Source organism: Pelodiscus sinensis, chromosome 21 (genome assembly GCF_052426305.1).
Source record: "Pelodiscus sinensis isolate ZL-2025 chromosome 21, ASM5242630v1, whole genome shotgun sequence".
Classification (NCBI taxonomy): domain Eukaryota; kingdom Metazoa; phylum Chordata; order Testudines; family Trionychidae; genus Pelodiscus; species Pelodiscus sinensis.
This window is the reverse complement of record NC_143072.1, coordinates 23,773,099-23,798,990: the sequence shown is the minus strand read 5'-3', so window position 1 is coordinate 23,798,990 and position 25,892 is coordinate 23,773,099. Positions and strand designations below refer to the sequence as shown.

The 25,892-nt window shown below is 51.3% G+C and overlaps 1 protein-coding gene across 9 annotated transcripts in view; it reads left to right on the top strand.

The window, feature by feature from the left end:
• The window catches only part of RPH3AL (rabphilin 3A like (without C2 domains)), a 98,856-nt gene that overhangs the window by 37,429 nt on the left and 35,535 nt on the right, over positions 1 to 25,892 (top strand). For 8 of the 9 annotated variants that reach the window (XM_075904668.2, XM_025179276.3, XM_006138673.5 and 5 more), the window contains 4 exons: positions 9,370 to 9,482; positions 13,738 to 13,881; positions 16,116 to 16,245; positions 21,802 to 21,888. In XM_075904668.2, coding sequence (XP_075760783.1) covers positions 9,406 to 9,482; positions 13,738 to 13,881; positions 16,116 to 16,245; positions 21,802 to 21,888 — 438 coding nt within the window. In that variant the 5' untranslated portion in view covers positions 9,370 to 9,405. The remainder of the gene's footprint in view (positions 1 to 9,369; positions 9,483 to 13,737; positions 13,882 to 16,115; positions 16,246 to 21,801; positions 21,889 to 25,892) is intronic. The other variant, XM_075904669.2, reaches the window with a different exon arrangement.

The following is a 25,892-nucleotide window of genomic DNA, read 5'->3' as shown; positions in this document are numbered from 1 at the left end:
TGGCTCTATGCAGCCCTGCCGCTTTGAAATGCTGCCAGGAGCCTGACACCAGGATCACCACAGTGTTTCAAAATGGCAGTGCTGCACTGCCGGGGTTGGGGTCAGTGGGGGAATCTCCTCCGCGCTACTGGACCAACCCGGCAGCGCCCCAGCTGCTTTGTCCCAGGCGTCCCGATTCAGCTGCTGCTGAAACTGATCAGGGGCTGATTCCGGGAAGCTGGGGCAGAGCAGCTCTGCTTCGGGCTTCCTGGAGTCAGCCGCTGATCAGTATCAGCAGCAGCTGACTTGGGGACACTTGGGGCAGAGAAGCTGGGGTGCTGCCGGGTTGGTCCAGTAGCGCCGAGGTGCGGTGCTGTGGGACCAACTCAGCAGCACCCCAGCTGCTCTGCCCCAGGCGTCCCCAAGAGCAGCTGGGGTGCTGCCGGGTTGGTCTCGCCGCGCCAAGGGACGGCGCTACCAGACCAACCCAGCAGCACTCCAGCTGCTCTGCTGCAGGCATCTAGATTCAGCCGCTGCTGAAACTGAACAGCAGCGGCTGAATCGGGGACGCCTGGGGCAAAGCCGGACTATCGGAAGGGGGGGCTATGAGGGGTCTGGGGTGTGGTGGGGGGATGCTACCCCAGACCGCTCATAGCCCCCCCTTTCCAATAGTCCGGCATATTTGATAATCCGGCAGCCCCTGAGTCCTAAAGGTGCCGTATTATCGGAAGTTTACTATATAATGTAACGAATAAAATTACACAGCATTTCTCTCTCTCTCTCTCTCTCTCTCCTTCCTGGCTCGCTTTGTTGTGGTCCAATCTCACAGCTGCATAATTGTTGCGGTACCTCTCCCGCTGCTAGCTATCTATGCCGTGGGATCACAAGTGGCAGATGAGTGTTATGTTGTGTTGTTCTAGCCTTCACCCTGCTGCCCCACTCACCAAGCTTTTCCTCCAGCAAAAATCCGTTCTTTTCATCCCTTTTTGTTCCTACACTTCTGCTGCTGGGTAACCAGTCGTAGTTGAGCTCTGGCTAGGAGTCAGGGGGCAAAGAGGAGAGGATCCACTGGTAGACTTGAGTCCTTATTATTTAGGCTCACAAAGCTGGAGGAGAGTTTGGAACAAAATAACCATTCTGCCACATGGCCAGTATTCCTGTGCCTCAAGGTGGGAGTGCCAGGAAGGTGTACGACATACTCAACCAGTGCTGTGCTGGTGAGCTTAATGCAGGGGGAGCGATCTGTTTGCTCAAGCTGTGTGCTTTCCTGTGGAAAAGGGCCAAGGCTGTGCTGCTTGTTGCGCATCTGCGCCTTGCAATGGAAACAGCAAGCTGTGTATGTCAACAGCAGAAAGGGAGCGTGGGCTCGGCCAACTGAACAGCAGTGTGTTGGGGTAAGTGCGCTATTTATGGAGACTGGAACATGTGTTTCTTGAGTTTACTGCACTTTTTGTCGGTGACGTGACTTGTTGGTATTAACAAATGTCAGAGGAGAATTTGCACATTAATACATTTACCTACCCGGGTTATCTCTGCCCAGCAGGTATAGTTTTAATGCTAACAGATGTCACCATCAGGGGAGGTAAATATTGATATGTGTGCATCTATTTCCTTAATAGTAGTGCTTACTCAACAGCTGCTTCGCTGGAGAAATCGGACTACAGGCAGCTCAGTACAACAGGTCTGACTTTGTGTCCACCAAAGGTTTTGCTGCTCTTCAGTCCCTTTGTGCTTTCAGCTGAGGTGGCGCAAGGTTGCTTAGCTGCAAAGCCTCTCTGCGAGGAGAAAAGGCCTTCAGAAGTGCGATCAAGTTGAAACCATCACTGCCTGTTGTGGCGGTGACATGTTGTAGTCTGCGTACGGTGTTACTGTACCTGAACAGTGGGAGCTGCTGGTGTGGTCACACCAGTACAGGAACAGGGACTATAGCAGTTTTGTTGACAAATGCTGTTGCATTAAATATCAGACATTGTAAATAAGCTGATTTCCCCAGGCCAGGGCTGGTTAATATAATCTTCATAGTCAACAGAGTTTTGCAGAACCAATATACTCAGCACCATCTATGCATTCTGCTCTGAACCGTAAAAACCATTGTCTGTTTTATTTTTCTTTATAGACACTTTGACAGCTTGTCAGGGCTGCAATACTGGCATTGCAAACACAGTAAAGCACTTTTGATCAAAATTAACTGAATTAGAAGAAAAAATCATGGTAAAATTTCCTAGCCTCTGTGGGGTTCCTTGGTATTTTTTATAAAATGGAAACTTCAAGCTCTATCCTAAGCTGAAGTGTATTTATTGGAAGGTTGGGTTTTGAAGTCTTTATTGGCTGGTAGAATTGGGAATCTTACAATACAAGTTATTTGTGTCCCTGTGTTGATTGTTGGAGAGATTAGCACTCAGTGGTAAAACTCCCAGTGCACTTTTCACGTCTCATCCCAACATAGTTGAGGTAACTGGTGTGTTGGCGATATGATTGCTTGTTAGTGTGATTATTCCCAAAAGGAGACAACTTGTAATACAGCTAGCAATTGCTGGCAGTGCTACCATGCTTGTATTTTATTGAAAGTCATGAGCTTTTGCATCATGTCCTGCATTAATCCAGATAGTAAAGTGTTAACTTGCATGCACCTGAGTTCAACCCAAGTGACTCCTGACCCCTGGTTAGAAGCCTGTGGCATTATTGTAAAGCAAAAGTGGCTCGATGCTCCTGGAGCCCTGCCCGGATTGTACAGGCAGACTGGGCTACAAAACTGGCAGTTTCGAGGCTGGTCAGACCTCAGAGTGCTAAATTAATCCCCGGGGTGCCTTGCAGTTCTTTAGTGTGCAGCATAAACTGAGGTTTGTCCCATTGCTTACCTAGAAGACAGTAGGAATTTTGCAAGATACACAAAGAAGAAAATGTCTGCTGGATGTGGGCGCAGTAAGAATCCACCCAAATTATTTGGGTGGATTCTTACTCTAGCCAGTGGTTTGCTTTGATTTGCCTAGCCCTGGTCCTTGGGGCATAGGCGAGTCTGACTCACTTACTGGAGACCATGGAATGGAGATGGAGGGGCCACAGCTTCTTACTCAGACTCACTTTGACCATATAAAGCTCATATGTCCCTGGCTGGGCGAAATGAACCAAGATAAGTGAGGCTGCAGTAATGACGTGGAGCAGCTGACGTTGCTCCAGCTTGTTCCCTTGAGGACTTTTTTTCAAGCCACTCTACAGCGTGATGGGCAGCTTGCTGAGAATCACCCCTTGAATTAGCTAGGTAGGGTGAGCACGTGTGACTTCATGCTGCTTCCTGTTCTGCAGCCATTACGCTGCCTCTCCTGTGGCATTGCTCTATAGGAGGAGAAGACGTTCTCTCAGCTGCTGAACCAGGAACGATCAACCTGAAAGCTTTAGTGTTAGCCAGAGGAACTGAGTGCAACTGCACTGCTTGTGTGCATCATTGAGTCTTCCCAGGCATGGGGGTAGATAGAATGTCTGTGCCCACCTTTGGAAACACTGACCCTCCAGACCCTATTTTGACTTCTCTGTAGGCTTAGATGTGGGCCTGTCTAGGTGAAGAGTGAGCAGAACCCAGTATGGAGGGAAATCTCGTCTCCCCATTTAAGCAACGAACATTCTACAAACTCTAGTGAAAGTTCCCATGCATAGCCTCCCTGCTTCCCTGGTGCATGGTGCCTTCATCTGTGCTCTGCAGGGAGCATCACTAGGCAGACACATTTGTGTTTAGCTTGGCTTACCCCTTAAAGCAGTCTGCAGCTTTTCTGCCTGCCCTGTTGAGATGCACAGGTGAATTCCCTAGTCAGTCTCTAGCACCCAAAGCTGAGCATAAATGCTGAACCCAGAACCTGCTGCTATCCAGCATCTAGCTCAAGGAGCCCAGGCAGTTTCTATTACTTTGCAGTTCAGCCCCAGCTGTTGGTATGAATAGCAGCGAGGACCGGTGTTCCCTCTAATTTTTTCTATCCATGTGCAGAATACATCTTATGTGCACTGAGGCATGTGTGGGTGTGCACCACTAGTAAAAACACATGCTGCCAGCTGTGGGTGCTCTGCTAATCAGCTGGATGGCATTTGAATCTCTCCTGGGTGGCTGCCCAAGTGTTCACCTTACAGAGAATGCTGATGAGGACCCTGCCTTCTGGGAGTGCTGGTTTCCTTTGCGGCATGCTGATCCTTGAGCAGATTTCACACCTGCTGTGCAGTTGGGCTTCCAGGGACCACCCCAGAACACTCTTGCCCCAGGATTTGTAGCTGAAATTTACAGCAAATGATTGCAAACCCTCTGCCCAGAGAACTTGGGCCTAGGAGGCAGGATTCCTGATTGATTTGTCCCCCTCTCTCTGCCTTAGCTTACATGTCAGTAAAATGGGGTGAGGATATTCATCTGCTCCATCAGGTTGGGGGGGCGGAGCGCACAGCTTTGAGCTCACCTGATAGGAGGTGCTATTGTAGGTACGCTACATGCTGTCCAAGGCTATGTTTAGACTACATTGCTTTTGTCGGACACCAGAGGTATCCTGGCAAAGCAACGCCACATCCAAGGGAACACGTTTGCTTTTTCGAAAAAAAAAAAAAATTAAAAAAGCAGACGCGCTCTTTTGCCATCCTTGTAAACCTCGTTCTACGAGGCATAAGGGATCTGTTGAAAGAGCACCATGCGCACGCACCAAATTTCAGAAAAGCCTCTTTCAAAAGTCAATCGGAATAAGATACGCAATTTGCAAGCTAACTGACCCCAGGTTTAAACATCTGCACGCTCAGCGGAAGTCAGAGTGAGGTTTTTTGTTTGAACACAGTTTATAAAATCCAGCACATTTAAATGAATCATGTATTCCCTGAGCTACTGGCATCAAGCATATTTTGTACATTAAAAAATAAATGGGCCCAATAACTCTTAAGTGCCAAGTGATTTTAGCCTCAGCAGGAACTGCAAAAACCTATTCTCAAAAACCTAGTGGTGCTTTTACAGCATTTTGTTGGGGATCCAGCAAACCAAACAGCTGTGCGCCCTTGGTCAGTGCCTCGTGCCATCTGGCTGAGTGCGTTTGGATAAGAGACCAGCTTGGTTGAAATACAAGGGCGCTTTTATTGACTGTAGACAATGTACTTTGATCAAGAGTCTTTCAGACGTTTTTCTTTCCTGTCCCTGCTGGAATCAAACCTATATAGATCAGGCCAGGAGAGATGGAGAGCCAGCTGCTGTTCACGTTTCCTTCCCTTCCATTGATTACCCTGGTGTTTTTGAAGTGTAAGAAAACCAGTTCAGGCTTAAATCACTTCTTATGAAAGCGTTTGTCTGTGTGCTTCCCTGTGCAGAAGCAACAAGGCTCTGCAATATGATAAGCGAGCCCCTGTGTACAAAATCCTTAGCATCTTCAGCAGAGGCTTCTGCTGAAAGCTGTAGGTAAAAGCAAGTAAATTACAGCTGGAGAAAGCTGTTTAGTGCAGCACGTTCACCTAGTAACCAGCCTGACAACTTGATTAAATAAATTTCCTCATGTAGATTAACTTAGTCTCAATTGTTTTTTACCCAGAGCATCTGCAGGACGATAGCAGCTGTTGAAGACAAATAATTTCCTGCCCTTTAGCAGCAAATAGAGACTAGATGTAACTACTGTGTCTCTGTCCCTGCCTTGGTCTGGAATTAAATAGTGGCCCCCTGATTATAGAATGATCTGGAGTTCATTGCAGCTTTCTCCATTGGAAGCCTGTAATGGGTATACAGAGATGGGCTGGCATGTACAGGAGATGTCTAATGCAATGGTCACCAGCCAGTAGATCAGGATCTACCAGTAGATCTTGGCACCTCTGACAGGTGATCCTGACTGGTTTGGCCAGGAAGCTGTCAAGTGCTGGCACTTCAATTTCCCCTCCACTCATTGTTGTGCTGCTCCTGCCGTCTGCCTTGGAGCTGTCCCCTTGAGAGTCTCCTGCTTGCTGTACAGGGTGTGGGAGGGAGAAGAGGGGGGTGCTGATGTCAGGGTGTCCCTCCCCCCCCCCCACTTCTGTACGCAGTCTCCACACAGAGAGAAGGGGATGGGGGGAGCTTGGCAATGCAAATCTGTCACTCTCACGCACTGTGTGTCTGCCATTCTCACAAACACTCCTCTCCCAACCCAACACGTATGTGGGTGGTTGTTACTACTTGCACAGTGAGTTATTTTGGGGGTTTGGCTGGTCTGTGCATTTCATCATTTTCATTTTTCTCTTATGCTTAAATTTAATTCATTGAGGAGTGAATTCTAAAATGCCTAATCTGTCATGGCTGGAGTAATTATCCCTGTGGTAACTGCTGCTCCTGGAAGTGACTGACATGTCCCTCCAGCCCCTCCCTGAGTGAGACAGAGCGGGGGCCTCCGCACGCTGTCCTTGCCTGCAGCCACCACTCCTGCAGCTCCCATTGGTCAGTAACAGGGAACTGTGGCTAGGAGAAGCTGTGGGCTCAGTGCCTGTAGATGAGGGGCAGCACGTGGTGCTATGGAGCCATCGCTGTACGTGCCAGCCGCTTTCAGGAGCAGTGCAGGGCAAGGGCAGGAGTAAGCTGCCTCAACCCCACTGCTCCACCACCCGGAAGTCATCTCAGTTAAACGGTGCCCAGCCAGAGCCTGCTCTGTGAACCCCTGTTCCAGCCCTGAACCTTCTCCTAAACCCAGTGCCCCAGACGTGAGTCCCCCTGCACCCAAACTCCTTCCCAGAGCTTGCACCCTAAACCCCTTCTGGACCCCAACCCCCACCCTGGGCTTAGCCTGGAGCCCCTCCCACACGCCAAACTCCTTGGCCCAAGACCAGAGCCTGCACCCTACACCACTAACTCAGCCTGGTGAAGTGAGTGAGGATGGGGAGGAAAGGGGATGGAGTGAGCAGGGTGAGGCCTCAGAGAAGGGGCGGGAAGGAGGTGGGACAAGGGTATTTGGGTTTGAGGTAGATCTTACATTGCACTTACATTGAAAAAGTCATCTTGTGGTTAAAGAAGTTGGAGACCACTGGTCTAAAGTGATCACGTGTGTTTAGAGCAGCAGCCAAAGTTCATTTTGCAGGAAAATATAATGTGGAAGCACAAAGAGTTCATGATTCTTGCATCACAGATCAGTGTGGCAAGAAAGTTTGGCTTAGCACTTTTCTGCACTTGCAAATTTTAAACCCAGAGAGTGTCCACATTGCGATGTGACAAAAGTCATGACAAAGCCCACACCTGCTTGACAATGTAGGTGGTTTCCCTAGCCCACAAGCGACGATCCACTGAGTACATCCTGTCTGCCGTAGTCCAGCGATATATCAATTCATAAGAAAATAAGAACGGCCATGCTGGGTCAGACCAAAGGGCCATCTAGCTCAGTATTCTATCTGCTGACAATACCAGATGTCCCAGAGGGAGGGAACACAACAGGTAATCCTCACTTAATCCCTCCCGTCACCCATTTCCAGACAGACCAGAGGCTCTGAATCTGATGAGTCTGTTTGGCATTATGCCAGGAAAACTGACTAAGGCAGGAACTTTGGAAGTCCCAGGGGCCACAACGACACTCTCAGCACATGCTGAGGGCCGCAATTTAAGTGTGGTTGCATATACATGCAAATATATGTAAATAGCTTCTTTCACACTGATGAGCATGAATACAAAGCATTTCTCACAATGTCCCGGTGCTCCCGGCACCTCCTCCCTGGGGGCTAGAAACGCCGACACCCTGTTCCGTCTGTTCAGCCAGCCAGTCCGCTTGCATCTTTCAATGCTCACCCCGCCTGGGAGATGCCTTGCCATGTTCAAAGGATCCCATCTGCAAGCTGCATGTTGAGACCCGCGTAAACCCAAACCCAAACCGCACCGCAGGCCGCATGCTGAGTAGCCCTGGTCTAAGGCTGCAGCTGGTTTGGCGATGATAGCGCTGTTGACATGCAAAAATTGCCAAAAATGAAAACCAGTCAACTCTGTTTTTCCGCCTCCCATTATTGACTTTTCATAGTCACATTGCTAAAAATCCAGGAGTAATGGCTCCCACCGGCCCCTCCGTGCCGCTGCCTCTGATGCAGAGGCAGCAGCCCAGGGACAGGGGAGCCTGCACGTAACTGTGAAGGCGACATCAGTTAACTGTGTACGTGTCTATATTTTCACATCCCTACTCCCAGCAGGGGTGTTTTTGGATTGACAGCCGCTACCCTGGTTTCCTTGAGAAGATGCCATGAGGACCATCACACAATGCTACAGATACATAGGGTAGCCAGGTGTCCGGTCCAGTATTTGCGTGCTCTGTCCGGTAAAAAAAAACCCAGAAAATACCGGACATGTGCAGTGTCTGGTATTTTCTGATTTTTTCCGGCTGCGCACTGGACAGAAGCCTGGCGTGGGCGGGGGGAGCGGCTGGGTGTCCCAGCTGGGAGACGGGGCCGCGATTGCTGCTGGGAGCCCTCAGTCGGTTGAGTGTGAGGAGGAGGGGAAGCCTCCTCGTCACTCACGCGTCGCCGGGAGCCTGTGCGGGACAGGCAGCAAGTGCCCAGGTCAGTCCCGCTCCCTGCCGGCCAACCCCCCACCCCTTCCCCGCTGGCCAGTTCTCCTCTACTTCCTCTCCTGATCTTCCCCGGCCAGGCCCACTGCACGGCCCCCCCCTGCTTCCTGGCAACCTGTTTCTCTTCCTTGTCTCCCCTGGCCAGTGCCACTGTACTTCTCCCCACCCCCACCAGTGCTGCTTCCCACCCACCCCTTCCTTCCAGCCAGCTCCGCTGCACCCCCCCCACCAGCTGTGCTTCCTACTCCCCCTTCCTCCCGGCCAGCACCGCTCCCTTCCTGCCCCCCCCTCCCCATGAAGCATGTTCGGGGTTTTTTGTTTTTAAATGACTATCTGGTAACCGCTAGCAGTGATCCAGGTTCTCAGAGTGGTTTTTTTTCTTTTGCTCAATAACTTTGGTCCCCTTCCCCCCCTTTTTTTCCTTTAACAACATTTTTTCCCAGTGTGTTTTTTTTGGGGGGGGAGGGAGGGTGTTCGGTATTTTTCTTTCAGCCATCTGGCAACCCTACAGACACAGGAAATGGATTTAAATTTCCCGGGGTTTGCAATTAGGAGAGTGGCATCTCTTTAGCTGTAAACATTACATGGCTGAAGGGCAGCCAAGTTCAAGGTGATATCCAGTGTAGCTAAACAGGGCATTGTGGGATACATGCTGGAGTCCCATACACTCAACAAAAAGCCCACCCGGTTCACACTGTGTGATTGTCGACAGTGCGGAGCTGGGAGGTTTTCGTTGCGAAAAACCAGCTGTATGTCACGACTTGGGCTGGAGAGCCGCACGTGGAGCCGGGCTGTGAGCAGAGTCTGGGCTGGGGGCTGTGCTCCCTGAAGGCAGGTGATAGTTAATGACTGACTCATGGTTCATGCAGTTTTCCTTTTTTTACAGATTTGATTCCTCCAGCCTTCTCTTCAGTGTCCTGCCATGGCTGACGCTATCTTCGGCAATGGCAGTGATCAATGGGTGTGTCCCAATGACCGGCAGCTGGCGCTGAGAGCCAAGTGAGTGCTTTATGCTGCTGTGCGCTGGCTCGCTTTCGGTTAGCAGCAGCGGCCTCAGAGCATGATCTCTGGCGCGTTTACCGTTGCCCTTCAGGCTGACTCTCAGGCTGTGGGCCTGGGAGACGGGCCCATGCCAGTTGTCTGTGAGGCAAGGCCCCCTGGATCTCAGCACATCCAAACTGCAAAGGCAGCCTGGAAAGGGAGAGGGAGGTATTTCCCAGTGGTTAGAGCCGTGGCCTGAGGATCCCTCAAGCATCATGTGTATTTGCTTGATCTAAACTAGGGCAGGCCTGGGCAAACTATGGCCCGGTGATGCAGCGGGGAGTCCCAGGCAGGCTCTATGCTTGCTTCACCCCACCCGCATGCTGCTCAGAAATGTGGCTGCGAGGTGGGGTGGTTTTTTAAAACTGTGAGTCCGGAGGAGTCGGGGGGAAGCTTTAGGAGCCGCTCCTGCCCCCAGCACAATCCCATTGGCCCATTTCAGTAACAGGCAGCCATGAAGCGCAAGGGGCTCCAGAGCACATGGCTACAGCCTGTGCAGGGGCAGGCAGCAGTGTTCCCTCTAAGCTGCGCGGCAGCACAGCTTCACAGGTGATTGATCAGCTCCGCCCAGTCAGTGCCGCCCTGCAGCTTAGAGGGAACACTTGGCAGGCTGATTCAGGAACGGGCTGCTGGCTGGTAAGTCTCCTGATCAGACCCTGCCTCTAACACCTCAGCCGTTCCCTTCCCCAAACTCTCTGCCCCCCTACTCCATATACCCAAATCCTCTGCACCCCTCCTGCACCCATATCTGGCACCCCAATTCCCTGGCCTAGGTCACAATCCAGCCCCCTGCATCCCAGTGCAGTGCCACACGTCACAACTGCCTCCTTCATCCAAATTCCCTCCCTTATCTGAAGTTCCCTTCTGTACTCAACTTCCATTCCAAACCCCTTGAGGCCCCTTGATCTCTTTCCAAATTCTTGGAGTGGCCCCCCATCAAAAATTATTGCCCACCCCTGGACTAGGGCCTACTCTACACCAGTGGTGCTCAACCTTTTTTTAATTCGCGACCTCCAGGCCCAGGAAAATTTTTGTTGAGCCAAAAAAAAAATAGTGTCTGGAACATTTTGTTGCGGCCCCTTTAATTTAAAGTGCTGGTCCACTCCCCCCCGCCGCATGTATGCAGGGCGCCGAGCCAGAAAAACAAAATGGCGGCCCGCCCAGATCGAAGAGCTGCAACACATCCCCCCCCCCGAAGACAGCCGTGACCCCCTTGGTTGCGCACCGCTGGTCTACACCACGCCCTCTCGCTCCCCCTCCTCCTCCATCAATCTAAGGTACGCAAATAGTGTAGCTGAAGTCAATGTACTTAGACCTACTCACCGCAGCGTCATCTTTGCAGTAAGTTTGGCAGCTGATGCTCTTCCGTTGACTCCACTTACTCTTGTTGCCCTGATGGAGCACCAGGCTCAATAGGAGAGCTCTCAGAGGTCGATTTATCACATCGGAGTATTTACTTAGATCGATTGCTGCAGCTTCAATCCACCATGTAGTGGAAACAAACTGGTAGGGGAGAGCTGGGCCTCTCCACACCCACAGCTGGCTGCTTTTCAGAACCAGCGCGAGGCTTGTGCAGGAATGGCAGAGGAGAGGTCTCTCCGGCTCCTCGCGGTACCTGAGCTTCCTCGTAGTTGGTGGCTTTGCTTCTGTGCTGGGGAGAGCAGGTGTGTAATAACGTCCTGCATCCCTGCTGTCAAGGGACCAAACGTGCTGTAAAATCTGAAATGGACTCCGCAGTTTTGCCGTGATCAGTGCATCACTGGTGCAGCCACCTCGTGGGCAAAATGTGGCAGCTGCTGAAGAGGTAACAGGCACGCCAAAGAAGAACGCTGTACCCCACCCGCTCTGCCAGGGGTGTTTAGACAGAATGGAATGGCCTGGCTCGGCCCCTGCCCTGGTGAACTGAGCCACGGTACAGCCTGACCACTGGGAGTTGGGCATGTGCCCCATTAGATGGCCCGTAGGACAGCCCTGGGCCTTGGTTTGTTCCAAGTCAGAAAGGGTGCACAAGGTAGTGGCTTGCCTGCCCCATTGAGAGCAGTACCAAGTAGGGATGTGAATGGTTAATGGGTGAGGCTTACTGGTTCCTGTTAACAGTGGGGGCTGGAGCAGCTCCCCGACCATCTCCCCTTTAATTGGTTAACTGGTTAAACACTGTTTCTCCCCTTGAAGGGGATTCTTAGTACCAATCTGCCCCCGTCAGTCTCCCATCCAAGTAATGACCTGATCCTGCTTAGCTTGTGAAATTTGCCAGGACCTACAGTGCGGAATGCGGATCAAAGCTGCTCAAGTGCTCTGAATGTTACGCTGGCGCTGCCTTGCTGGAGGCCAAGTATGTCATTTGGCTTCCCTGAGGACAGCCACAGGAATCGCGGCTTGGATGCCTCTTGACTGACGCGGAGTTTCTTTCCTGTGCAATAGCTTTCCACACCCACCCTCCTTTGAGTGCCACCCACTGGCCCTGTGTTGAATAAACAAAGTGGGTGGATGCAGAAGCCAGTCCTAGCAGTGCCCCATATATAATTCATGGCCTCCCCCCGGCTGGTGCCTGCTCTATTGTTTGGAGGCACATGGCATTTGATCTTGTTTTCTCCCTGAAGTCAGATTGCTGGCAAGGTGTGAATACACTGAAGGGGGGCTAACTCAGTGGCTTAAATTGTATTTGGCCTGGCCTCTTTCCTCTTGCCGGAGTCTACGCCCGGCTGTCCTCAGTCCTGCTCCAACTGAATCTCCTGGGTCAGCTTCAAACTGCTTAAAAACATGACTGTGCCCAGCTGCACAGGGCTGTGGCTGTAAGCGTGATGTGGGCAGGCCGGAGCCTCCTGCAGCCACTGCTGTGGAGCTCCCCTTAGGCTTGGCTACCGGGCACTGAGCCACATGTTTTCATGGTGCATCTCTAAGGTCACCTCGTGGTCTCTGAACCCTTTTCTAGTACTCGTGAGCTAGGCCCATAACCCTGTGAGTTTAGGAGTATTCACACCATTTGACAGAGGAGAAACAGGCCTAGAGAGGACTGTGATATTCCCCAGGTCACCCCGCAGGCCAGTGGCTAAGATGGGGGTGAATTCCCAGACCTAGAGTTCCAAAAGTGCCTAATAATGTTGGGTGCCCAGCATGAGATGCCTTACAGGGGCCTGACTGTCAGAAGGGAGGCCCTCAGCACTTCTGGAAATCAGTCTCCTCTAAGGCAGTGCCTCTCAATCTTTCCAGATTACTGTATCCCTTTCCGGAGCCCGATTTGTCTTGCCCAGCCCAAAGTTCCACCTTGCTTCAAAACTACTAGCTCAGAAAGTCAGACATAAAAATACAGAAGTGTCACAGCACGCTGCTATTGAAATATTACTCACTTTCTCATGTTACTATATAATTATAATATACATTAATTGCAATATAATACTTACGTTTCAGTGTATAGTAGACAGAGCAGTGTACACCAGTCATTGTATGAAATTTTAGCGTGTAGTGACTTCACTAGTGCTTTTTCCGTAGCTTGTTGTAAAACTAGGCAGATATCTAGATGAGTTAATGTACCCGTAGGGAGACCAGGGGTATGTGCACCCTTGGTTGAGAATCACTGCTCTAAGATGTTTTAGAAGGAGTGGAAAATAGAGGTATCTAAAATCACTGGTTGTCCTGAAAAGTTAAGGCCCTGGCTTTAACCACTAGACAGTGCTTCCTTTTCCTGCTGACATTGTGCAGGGAAAAGAGCGGGGGGACAGGAAGAGTCAAACATAGGGGTAATGTGAAATGAAAGGTGTAAAAGACCTACTCAAAAAGAGAGATTCAAGGGTGGGAGTAGTTAGGTCAGTGGCAAGAAATTTCTCAGCCCTGCCAGGAAGGTGAAGTGCAGGGCAGGGTGCATAAAGGGTTAGCGGTTACCTGGTAAGCATTGCCTTACCAGCATGCTTACTGGGGTAACCAGCGTCCAACCTCGCCAGAGCAACCTAGCTGGGTCCCTTGTGCTATGGGTGGGCGACTGCCCAGTGGCCCCCCTCCGTCTCCATGTGTGACATGGTGGGCTGGTTAAACCTATCGTGTAACCAGTTAACATTTTAACCAGGATTTTACATCCCTAGTTGCATCAGTGGCTTCCTGCTCAGGGCCCAGCATCTCTGCTGAGGCAAGTCGATGGCCGGGATTTGCTGGGCGCCTGGAGTGTGGCAGGGGATTTCTGTGCTGTTCCAACCTGAAATGTGTTGCTGCCCCCCTGCAGGCTCCAGAGTGGCTGGTCGGTGCACACAAACCAGACTGACAAGCAGCGGAAAATGCAGGCGCTGAACCCGCAGGAGCTGGAGGTCATCCTGGAGGTCATCCGCAAGGCAGAGAAGCTGGACGTTGTTGAGCAGCAGCGAATCGGGTACAGTCCTTCCTCCTGGCTAGGGACTTGCTGCTTATTTCCTCCTGGAGGAGGGCATAGGCCTGTCCTAGGATGGCTCTCGAGTCCTCTGCTCCAATCACTGCACAGGCCGAGCACCTGCCGGTCAGTGTCTGCCCCCACACATCTGTGTAGCTCTGGTTTGGACTGGGCCAAAGGCATGATGGGGGCTCTTCCCGTCACCCCCAGACAGCATTTCTCATCTCCAGACTTGGGTCTTGTCTAGACCAGGGGTTTGCGCTGACCAGGCCCACTGACGGGGGGTGGGAGGGAGGGAGCGTTTTCCCTGGAGCATGGTGATACAAAAGGGCCTGGAGCTCCCAGCCATGGGGGCCCTTAAATTACTGCTGGAGCCCCGCCGGCATGCTCCAGACTGCCTGGGGGAGGACCAGCACTTTCCAGATGGCACTGAGGGCTGCCTACACCCAGCCCGCTCCCCCCGCCTTGACTGTCTGCTGGCTCTGACTATAGCCACTGTGGCAACACCTCGGGTAGCTGGTGGCTGAGCTCGGCCTGGCTATACCAACCACACCCTTAGCTCTGGCCAAGGCCTTAGGAACCAGACTGAGCGGCGCAGCTGCCCAGCGCTGGGGCTGCCAACAGAACTCCCAGGCGACGGTCTCCGGCTGCCCAGGAGTTCTCTAGGGCGGTGTGCGCGGAGCAGGGAGCGTGCTGGAGTATTCTGGCTGGCTGACTCCATGGAAGGTTTATTAGCTGGAGTCATTCACTGACTGGCACCATCCTCATCCTTCGTTACCTCGCCACGCTTGGCTTGGCTTGGCTTGGCTTTTGGCTGAGCTGAAGGACTGGCTGGCAGATGGGATAGAGTTAACCCTGCGCCTGCCTGTGTCAAAGCAGGTGAGTCGCCCAGGGGAAAGCTGCCCAGAGAACATTGTTAATGGGCAGGATGAAAGGAAGATCTCTGGATCAGGCACAGCTTGTGCAAAATTCCCCCAACGGGCTGAAACCTTTTGCTGGAAACTGTCTTGCCCAGAGCGTGGGGAGGGTGTGTTTTGTATGAGGTGGTATAAGAACCACTGTGAAAACTGGCAGGAAGCACGAGCTGGTAACTGCTCGCACTTGGCTGGTGAGCTCGGGGGAAAGCCCCAGTCCCTCTAAGCACTTGCCTCTTGCTTGTTGAAGTGCTCAAGTTCTTCTAAGTCTTTAAAGTTCTATTGTGTGGAGGCCAGAGGCCAAGAAATCAGCAGTGATGGCTCCTTATGGCTCTGTTGTTGTGCCTGAGCTCATCACTGTGGGCTCTGTGCCCCTTCCAGACAGACCTTGTTTTCCCATCGGTGCCCGACGGGCCTTGTGGGACTTTGGCCCTAATGAGAATGTAGGTGGGTGAAGAATGGCCTTGCCTTTTCTCCATTAGCGCACCTGTGTGCACAGCTGCCGCTGGCTTCTGCCTCTGATAAACTGCATCATTCCTGTTTTGCTCCCTTTGTAAATAGAAGCGCTGTGTGGTGAGCTAGAGCTGTAATCCTAGCTCTGTACGCCAGCCACGTTCTGTAGTCAAGTTGCCAGCAGCTGTTGTGAAAGCTGCACGCACAGACTTTTGCCATTTTTGGCTGGAAAGCAGCCGATTCATTACTGCCGAGGCTTGCTGGTGTTCCCCATCCTGCGTGGGCCCTGTGGCTTCAGAGTTTGGCCTTCCCAGCTCAAAGCCAGGCATGGGGTGGTGTCTCAGGGCAGGGGTGGGTGCTACAGACAATCCATGGTAACATCCTAGAACCTGAGCCACTGCCAGTGGGGATGTCCCAGATTCCTCTGTGCCCATTGTTTTGGGCTGGGTTTCCCCATAGAAACCCTACTTTCTGGCACGTGAATTTACAGCCAATCTGGGTCCCAAAGGCAGGAAGCCTTTACTCTGTGCTGCAAGCAGAAGGCCATGGTGATGCTGGCCCATTTACTACCCTTTTTTGAAATGCTGAAACAACCCCTGCATGCTCCGCACTCCCAGCCTGAGGCAGGGATACAGCCTGCCCCCAGTCTGCTTATATGGCGTTGGCTGGGTGGTGGTGGTCCCGTTTGTAGACCGCTCAACTGAGTTAGCGAGACTGAGTGATTGCTCAAGGCTGCATGAAGCGGCAGTGGTGGACCAGGGACAGAACCCAGCTGTCCAGATCTTACCACTAGCCTACGCTCTTCTCCGCAGAGTCTGCTTCACTGAAGTGATTCCAAAGGCGTCTCCTTTAACCTCTGCTCCCCCGCAGGCGCCTGGTGGAGCGGTTGGAGAACATGAGGAAGAATGTGATGGGGAATGGGCTGTCTCAGTGCTTACTCTGTGGTGAGCTGCTGGGTCTGCTGGGGACCACGTCAGTCTTCTGTCAGGACTGCAAAAAGGTGAGCTTGCATATCCTGTTTGCATGTAAGTACCCAGGAGGCAATCCGTCTCGGGCTGACCTGCCATGGCGGCTGGCTGGACAGCGTTAACAGTGCTGTGCTTTATCACGCAAAACGCAGAGCATCTGGTCCCCTCCCAGTCCTTCATATCACATGAAGGGTCATTCCCCTAGATCCCAAAATCGATATCTCTTATGTAGACCCCATTGAACTGCAGCTACCTCTGGGCTAGAAGGCACCAGCCAGACAAACACTGGGCTTGCACAGCCAGGGAAGGGGGCAGCCATTGTGTTCAGTGGGGAATTCTCACCTCATCCGCCTGATCATCGAGATCTCATCTGAACATCTGCCTGCTCAGTTTCTCCATCTCAGTGGGATGGAGGTCCAAATCCACCCTTCTGGAAAGACAGTTATTTCAGGGCTAACATGTAGTCCTCTGAGCCACCCCCCCTCCGGCTAGAGCATGGTGCAAGCTTACTGCATGGTGCTGTCGCAGTGGCATCTGTTCTGTTTGAAATAGAAGGCAGGCTTCAGTCTGTAGGGTTTTCACTGCAGCGCAATGTGTCGATGGGAGACCACTGCTTGTCGGGACTCCAGCAACTAAGGGGTTAAGCTGGAGAGCTGCCATCTCCAAGGCAACCACCTTCTCTCCTCTGAGAGCCTCTGCTCCGATGTTGAGCTTTTTCACACACTTGAAACCCCTCTTGCCCTGGGAGAACTCTCCCTTTTCCACACTTGTGCCTCAAGGAAGCATGTGCAGAGATGCCAGGCTTGGAACAGGATGGTGAGCAGGACCCAGCCTTGCAAGGAGGCAGAGCGCGGATGGGGACTGAAGGGAGCCGTCCACATTGGCAGTATCCCCTCGGGGTCGTGGTGGCTAAAGTGAGGCCTGGGTGGCAACTAGAGCTGCCTCATGGACTCCAAGGGAGGTAGCCGCATGGAGCCCACAGCAGGAAACCCGCCCGCCAGTCCTCCCTTGTTGCAGAGTCTCATAGTCACCAAGACTCACCGTGGGTTATTGTTTCTCTCGCTGGGGACAGGAGATAATTGAAGCATAGAACATCACAGACTGTGCAAAGTCTTCTAGCACAGTTGCCCTTTTCTTTAGGCCGCATGTAAGCTACACCGAGTCACACCTGCATGCCCTTCCTAGGGATGTACAGTCCCATTTAATTTAATTTAACCGATCAAGCATTTAAATGGAAAGAGCCCTAAGACTTAAGGACGGCTGCAGAGAGTTAATAAGATCAAACTGGAATTCAGAAGGTGTACGTAAGCAGATATCCTACGGGCCTCAGCAGTGTTGGAGTGGGTGAGTGCAAATATGGGAGCCACCACGCCCAGAGTATTTCAGAGAGATTCTAAGATCAGAACCCAGGCAGACGGGAGGAGATAATCACCCTAGGAGAGGTAATGAAAGAGGCACCTACACAGTGGAGGTGGTCCCTGACTTGAGAAGGCCTGGCCTGCATGGACTGGGCACAGAGAGGTGGGGCAGACGGGGTGGTCAGAGCAACTGCCCTTGGTGCAGCAGAAGTCAAAGGTGATTTGGGCAGTTTGGACACGCATCCTACAAACTGGCTCAGTTGTTCATAGGGAGGGGAGGCCTGGTGCAGGAGAGACAGTGATTTGTTTCCTTTATTTCAAGAAGAAAGAATAACAGGATATGTCCTGCTCCCCACCCTCTTCCCCTGGAAATCCTGCTTACCGCACAGCTACACCAGCAGGGAGCCATGCACTTACTCGGGCATTTTCTGGTCCCCTTCCAGTGAATCTCCTTCCATGTGCTGAGGGTGGGACAGAGGGTGGCATGAACTGTCCCTCAGTTTCCACCTCTGAGAAATAGGAATAAAACCTTTACCAGCCCTGCAGGATGCATGGGTGTATTGGGAATCCTGAAGTGCCCTGAGGTCCTTGCATTACAGGCCCTGTCCCAGGGCAAAGTGTTTGTTTTTTCCAGACCATTCCCTTTTAACCAGGAATTCACGGGGCTCGGATTAGAAAAGGTCACCTTGAATTCAGGGAAGAACCTTGCTATTTAGTGAGAGTTGTTTCAAGCAGTCGTCATTTTCTTGCTGATGCTGCCCTCTCATTGGAATTGCAACAGCCTCCACGTTTCATTCAGTAACAGGAATCTTTGTAATGAATGCAACATAATGCATATGAAACAGAACAATGAATACATCTAAAGTGAGTTGCCCCTGCAAAATATAGACGTTTCCAGCCCTTTGAATCCTGTGGATGTTCCTGGGTTTACCTTCTGGTTTAGAATTTGAGGCTAAAATTATTTTTCCTTTTCAATATTAAAAAGAGTTTTTATTAGTTTAGAAATAAATGCAACACGGCAAGCATGAAATCAGCATAGCATTTAAATGCAGAGTCTACGTGCAGCCATAACAGAAATTACACAGTCTGATCTCCTTAGTACGTGGAGTGTGTGTCTGTAAAAACAATTGTAAACATAACATAAATATCAACCTATTAAATAGGTGAAGAAGAGTCTGGCGTTTCAGCTAATGAGTGACAAGAGTGTTTTTAAAGTGTTTGCAAATCCTCATTTCTTATTTATGCGGGGCTTTCTTCAGAACCCGACAGTGAGGTTTTGGGGCTAAAATTCAGTTTTCCTCAAGTCAGGCCCCCAGTGGGTTAAATACGGAGTTATTAAAATTGGTGGCTAGGAATAAAAGTTCTGCAAATCTCCACGAGGGGGAGTGTGTGGATGCATTATGCTATGTTGCCTTTTTAGCTTGACAGGGTATTAAAGGCTGAGTTCCCCAGTCACTTTTCAGAAAAGAAGGGAAGTTGGGGTGCAGTGAAATGGGCGACGGGTAAAGACACTTCCTTCTGCTGCTTGAATCCGCTGTCTCTGTCAGTCTGTGCGGCGAGGCATTGAGTACTGACAAGCCCAGTTGAAATGAGGGCGGCCAGAGATTCGCTATTTCACAGGAGATAGGAGGGATGAGAATTGGGGAGAAACAAGGAACAGCATCTCTGTGGAATTTAGAGCTTCCTCCAGCTAATCCCTTCCCTGCCTCCCACACACGCTCCCAGTGCCGGTGGCTGGCCATGCAGAGCACAGCATGCTGGGCACAGAGTTGCTTGTTCTCTCCATTGAGGGAAGCTCGGGTACCTTGTTCTGGAACTAGTGGAGCAGAGTTTTCTCTCTTGGGCCCATTTGCCCTCAGCTGACTTTGCCCACAAGGGCTGCATTTGCATGCCCGTTGGGTGATGCTGCTGGAGTGATGTTTCCAGAGCTACCTGCAGCCTGGTGGTAGGAGCCATCTCATGAAGAGCCTCCGTGAGGAGGGTGGTATGGCCGTGCTCTTTGCAGCCACCTAAAGTGTCAGAGATGCTCTGTCCCAAACTAGCTGGGCGTGAGCTTGGGGTCCTGGGCTGAAGGTAAAATAAGACCCTCAGTGATGTTCTCATCACCTGTTGCACTGCAAGGCTCTGCGTGAGCCTCTTGGATTGTTTTGACTACTCTGGTATTGATTGTGGAGTTGGAAATCAGAACACACCCCACGTGGCATTCAGAGACCCAGAGCGATTGGGTCGTGGCTGCGGCTGCTCAGCAAGTTGGCTGCAGAGCTGGGGTTAAAGCTCAGGAACACAGCCTCTGGAGTACGCTGCCTGAAATTGCTGGTCTTTAGGCTGTGCCTGGTGGGCTAGTGGAACAAGCCAAAGCCTGCCACAGCCACCAGCAGAAGTGACTTTGGTCACCCCTTTAGCTCAGTCTCAGCAGAGAGAGACTGAACACTCATCCCTGGAGCTGAGCCCAGTGGGGCAGAGTAGAGGAATATGTAAAACCCCAACCATGGCCTGTAATTCTACATGCTGTAAAGAGGTTTTTGCTCTCCTTGGTTCTTGGGAGCGTGGCTTTTGGTGTGATGCAGAAAAGGTTCAAAGACTCCATCCTGCTCATCATTCAGGATGTAGGCCAAAACTGATATGCTTCAACTTTGTTATGGATAAGGCCCTGCCAAATTCATGGTCATGAAAAATGCATCATGTACCGTGAAATCTGGTCTCCCCCAGTGAAATCTGGTCTTGTGTGTGCTTTTATACAGATTTCACAGGGGAGACCAGTGTTTCTCAACTTGGGGATCCTGACCCAAATGGGAATCATAAGGGGATCACAAGGTTATATAGGGGATTGTGACATGACCATCCATACTTGTACACTGCCTTCAGAGCTGCGCGGACAGAGAGTGATGGCTGTTGACAGAGGGCAGCTGTGCAGAAGTAAGGGTGGCAATACCATACCATGCCATATTTACATCTGCACTGCTGCTGGCAGCATCTCTGCCTTTAGTGCTGGGATCCTGGCCAGCAACTGCTGCTCTCTGTCCAGCTCTGAAGGTAGCATCACTGCAAGCAGCAGCACAAAAGTAAGGGTAGAAGTACTGTGACTTTCCTCACAATAACCTTGCGACTCACCCACAACTCCTTTTTGTATCTGGACCCCTCCAATTACACCACCTTGACATTTCGACTTTAAATAGCTGAAATCATGGAATTTACTATTTTTAAAATCCTATGACTGTGAAATCGGCCAAAATAGACCATGAGTTTGGTAGATCTTTATAGATGCTTCAGCTTATTAATGGCTTGTCATGCCTGGGAAAACATGGAAGTTCCCTGATACAGAAACAGATTCCATCAAATGCTTTGTAGAGGTTATCTCCAGGAAACACCCCTGTTTGTATAGTCTGTTCCACTTCTAAGGCAGCAGAGAATCAATAGCAACTCAGCCGCCTGCTGAAAGAGACACCGTCAGGTTAAAAGTAACATAGGTCGGATGTGGTTCTTTGACCTGATTTACTCAAATTGAAAGAATTTTAAAACTCTTAACAGTTTTTTCCTATGTAACTTCTTGTATAGCAGTGAAGATGGATGAGATCATTTCAGTGCTCTTGTGTTTGGCTCTGCAGAGGAATGATTACTTCATTTGGGGATCATTTAAAAAAATCCCAATAACCTGGGCTGTGTCCAGACTCAGGGGTTTTTTCGGGAAAAGTAGCCTTTTCCCGAAAAAACTTCCCCTGCGTCCAGACTCAAGCCGCGTTCTTTCGAAATTAATTCGAAAGAACGCGGCTTTTCTTTTGATGGCGGTAAACCTCAATTTACTAGGAAGAACGCCTTCTTTCGAAAGTTCCTCTTTCAAAAGAAGGCGTTCTTCAATGTAAATAGGGCTTCTTCGAAAGAGAGCATCCAGACTCACTGGATGCTTTCTTTCGAAAAAGCAAGCCGCTTTTCCGAAATTTCTCCGTGCAGTCTAGACGCTCTCTTTTGAAAGAGGCTTGCAGTCTAGACATAGCCCTGGAAAATATTTCTGTGGGTCTCAGATTTGTTTAAATGTTACCAGGTGTGTCTCCACTGGTATCAGTACTAATGCCAATATAAAATGAGAGGAGAATCAAAATCAAGTTTTGCAGAACCTAAATTCTGGAGGAAATTTGGTCCAACACAAACCCCTCAAAGTGGCGTGATGAGGAGTCAGAGTGAGGAAACTATTGACATTGCCCTCTGTCCTTTTTTCTCTCTCCTTATTTTCAGAAAGTCTGCACCAAATGTGGCATTGAAAGTCTCGGGACCCAGAAACGCCCGCTGTGGCTGTGCAAAATCTGCAGTGAACAAAGAGAGGTAAAGGCCCACAAAGGAGAATGGTGCCTTTCTCAATGTAAATCTGTGTCAGAAATACATGCCTGGTGCAGAAACTCCTGTACTGTGCCTCAGAGAGGGGGAGGAGTGTGGGGCTAGGCTTGGTCAGGCTAGCCTGGCAGAGAGACACTGGGGCAAGAGATCTGCTGCTGAGGGAGATGGGAAGTAGCAGTGGTGGTGGAGCTCTTACTGCTTCCTGTCTGGTGAGTAAATGACCATAGAGGACACCTAATGTGGTCTAATGAGTAGGGCCCTGGACTGGGAGTCCGGCCATGTGGTTCTGATTCCTGCCTTTCCACTGGTTTTCTGTGACCAGTGTAAATGCTTTGCAAGGTGCCGGTGCTGGCCCTTGAATAGCAGTAGAGAGCCTCAGCCAAAGTCCATTGATGTCTGTGGGAGTCATTCCATTGGCTTCAGATCTGACCCTCTGTCTATCAAGTGCCAGTCACTGCGGCGCCCAAGGCTATATCTACACTGGCAATTGAAAAATAAACTGGGTTATTCAGGGATGCTATCCCCCCTTCTGCCCTAAGACTAAAGTTTTGCCATGGAAAGTGCCGGTGTAATGAGCACTCCCGCCCACAAAGTGAACACCTCACTGGGGGTGGAAGCAGTTTGTCTGCAACACAGATGCTAAAAGTCAGGCAGTGCAGCTGCTGTTTGTCAACAGGGCTGTGTTGACGTGGCCTTGCCGTTAAAAGCTGTGTAGTGCAGACAAAGCTCAGGGTCTACACTTCTGAAATCCGCACACCCTGTCCCAATGCAGCCTTTCTTATCGCCGGCTTAGTGCTCCAGGGTGACTACGCTGACGGGAGAGGTAGGACTGCAGCGTGTGTAGGCGTACCCAAGACACACACATGTATTAGGTTGTTAATCTTTAAAGTGCCACCAAACTCCTTATTCTGTTCCAGCAAAAACAACAACACGGCCACCTCTCTGAAAACTCTACCTAGATTTTAAATGGAAAAGTAGTTTTTGTGCAGGTATAATTGTCAAGCTCACATTTAGCCCCAACTCAGTGTCTGTGAATGCCTTCGGTGTCTAATTCTGGGTTCACGTCAGGAAGGCTGTGCTGGGTGATCTCCAGGGAGGTGAGCTAATGAGTCATCCCCATGTTCTGTACCCCAGACTCTGGGCCAGAATTATATCGTACGTTGAGACATGATTTATGCTCTATGGAGAGCTGGGTGCTGGAGCTCAACTGATGCCTGTGTCTGGCTTTACTTTCTCTTTCTCATGAATTATCTTTTCCCATCTCGGTTTAATTGCCTTTATAAACATTCTGTATATAAAAATAATAAAAGCCGTGATCACTAGACAGAAAAGAACATTAAAACATCCAGCAATAAGTGTTATGTGCACCCAGCATGCCGGGTGACTATAACCCTCAGAGCATTCCCTGTAGCCAAAATCATAGCTCCAGCCAAAGTGCTTCTTTGTCTAATGAAAACGGATTAAACCTTTCTCCTTTGTCTTAGCTCTTCACCTTCCCCTGCCCCTCCCAAATTCTGTCTCTTCGGGTTCTCTCTCTGTTGCTTGCCAATGAAGAGTACCGGCTTGGCAGCCTTGGACAGCAAAGATCGGGAACAGACAGCGACACAGCAGAGCGTACCGGGTGCTCTCGGGCACATCACAGCATTGTTCTGCGTCTGTTTCCCCGTCTGTAAGATGGAGATGATGATACTGAGCTTTGTGAAGCGCTTTTGAGCTCTACCAATGGAAAGTGCAACATAAGAGCTGGGGGTGATGCTCAGTATTTTATGATTCTTCTGCCCTTGATGATGAGCGTTGGGCTGTCAACCCGTTTTTGCTATATTTCTCCCCCGCTTCAAAAAGCAAAGGAATTAGGGCAAAATCTAATGCCCGGAAACCAAGTCCTTCCTCGCTGCTTTCCTGAGACATGAGTGAGAGTAGCAGTTGGCCGTTCCGGGGTTGTGCCGTGTGCGAGCTAGTTGTAGAAGGTGGATCCGGGCTGTGATAGGCAGCTGAGCTACTGTAGCTCTTTGCAAACAGCAGTGAATCTCTACAATCCCCCGGTGTGGCAGGGAACTCTAGATCTCTGTTTGGCAAGTTGGGAACAGGCGAAGAACTTAAGGCAGCTTCAGCACGTGCATAGGGAATTGGGAGACTTTCCCAAGGCCCTGGAGAGTTCATCTCAGAACTGTGATCAAAAGTCCTGGCTTCCAGTCCTATGCTCACACCACTCCGCGGTCAGTCCCTGGTGAGCAAACCCAAGGCTGGGTGGCCTCTACTTACACCCTTTTGTGGCATTCAGGAGACATGCCCCCAGTAGACTCACCCCACGTGCGATGCCTCCAGCAAGCTGGCCAGTTCGAGGCGCCTCCTTGGCACTCTGGTGATTTTCTGAGCCACGGCTCTGGCTACGTGTGCATGAGATTTATGGAGTTCCTAACTGTGTTGTGCTATGCTGACAAGGGAGAGGGGGAAGTAATTTGGATCCACTTCGGGGAGCTTGTATGGACTAAATAGCACAGAATCCAAGTCACTGAATCTTATGAACCTGGGCTCACCTCCCTGCCAAACAAAATTTCCCCTTCAGCAGCCTCTGCGTACAGTCTGCTAATTGCCACGTGCTTCCCTGCTCAGGATGCTGCCCGGGGCTCTGCCCATGTGGTGCAGGTGTCCTTCGTGACAGCACCTGACCATGCCCTCTCCCCTAGAGCCAGGGCGTCCTCTGCCCAGACTCGGTCAGAGCCATGGGCCACACAGGGAAGGATCTTGCAACATGTCCAGTGACTGATACGGCTGCAGCTCAGTTGCGTCCCCTCCACAGGTTTAGGTATCTGCTCCCTCCTTTCCAGTTCCCAGGAGTTCCTCCCTGGGGGCGGCTGTTCTCCACATGCGTGGCGGAGAGCCTGTCTCTGAGCTAGCCGGGCCCCGCCAAGGTCAGTCCCAGGATTTGGGTCTGGGCTGCTCTCAGACTGGCACGCAGAGCACTGATGCAGCAGCCTGTCTATGTGGATGCCTGGCCTGCTGGGAGCTTGCCCAGCAGGGCCGTGGCTATGGCCTGCCCGCAGTGACTTGCTGTAATCCATCTGAGCAGCGTAACGGGGAACAAAAGACATGCTGGGCAGCAAGCTGTGTGGTGTCCCAAGGGCTCGGGGGCTCCGTTTGCTACTTTTTCATGTTGGTTTGATTTGATTTGCTGACTCTACGTCTCTGTGCTAGGGAGCTCTGATGGGGCACTGCCCTTCCACCACCACTGAACACTGGCCCCATTTAGCTGCGGGGGGAGCATTAGCCCTGGGCTGCCCTCAGAATAGCTCCCAGTCGGCTAAGGTAGCACCAGTGCTGGCCCCACGAGATGCACGTGGGGAGCTGGGGTTTGTATTAACGCAGACAGTGCGTGTCTTCCCTACGCTGAGGGGACCGCTCCAGAAGAGCTGCATGATTGCCAAACAGGAAGTGTGGCAAAGCCTGGGGCATAGAGGAGGTGCCTGGGGCATAGAGGAGGTGCCTGGGGCCCAACAGGAAGTGTGGCAAAGCCTGGGCATAGAGGAGGTGCCTGGGGCCCAACAGGAAGTGTGGCAAAGCCTGGGCATAGAGGAGGTGCCTGGGGCATAGAGGAGGTGCCTGGGGCCCAACAGGAAGTGTGGCAAAGCCTGGGCATAGAGGAGGTGCCTGGGGCCCAACAGGAAGTGTGGCAAAGCCTGGGCATAGAGGAGGTGCCTGGGGCCCAACAGGAAGTGTGGCAAAGCCTGGGCATAGAGGAGGTGCCTGGGGCCCAACAGGAAGTGTGGCAAAGCCAGGGCATAGAGGAGGTGCCTGGGGCCCAACAGGAAGTGTGGCAAAGCCTGGGCATAGAGGAGGTGCCTGGGGCCCAACAGGAAGTGTGGCAAAGCCTGGGCATAGAGGAGGTGCCTGGGGCCCAACAGGAAGTGTGGCAAAGCCTGGGCATAGAGGAGGTGCCTGGGGCCCAACAGGAAGTGTGGCAAAGCCTGGGCATAGAGGAGGTGCCTGTGTTG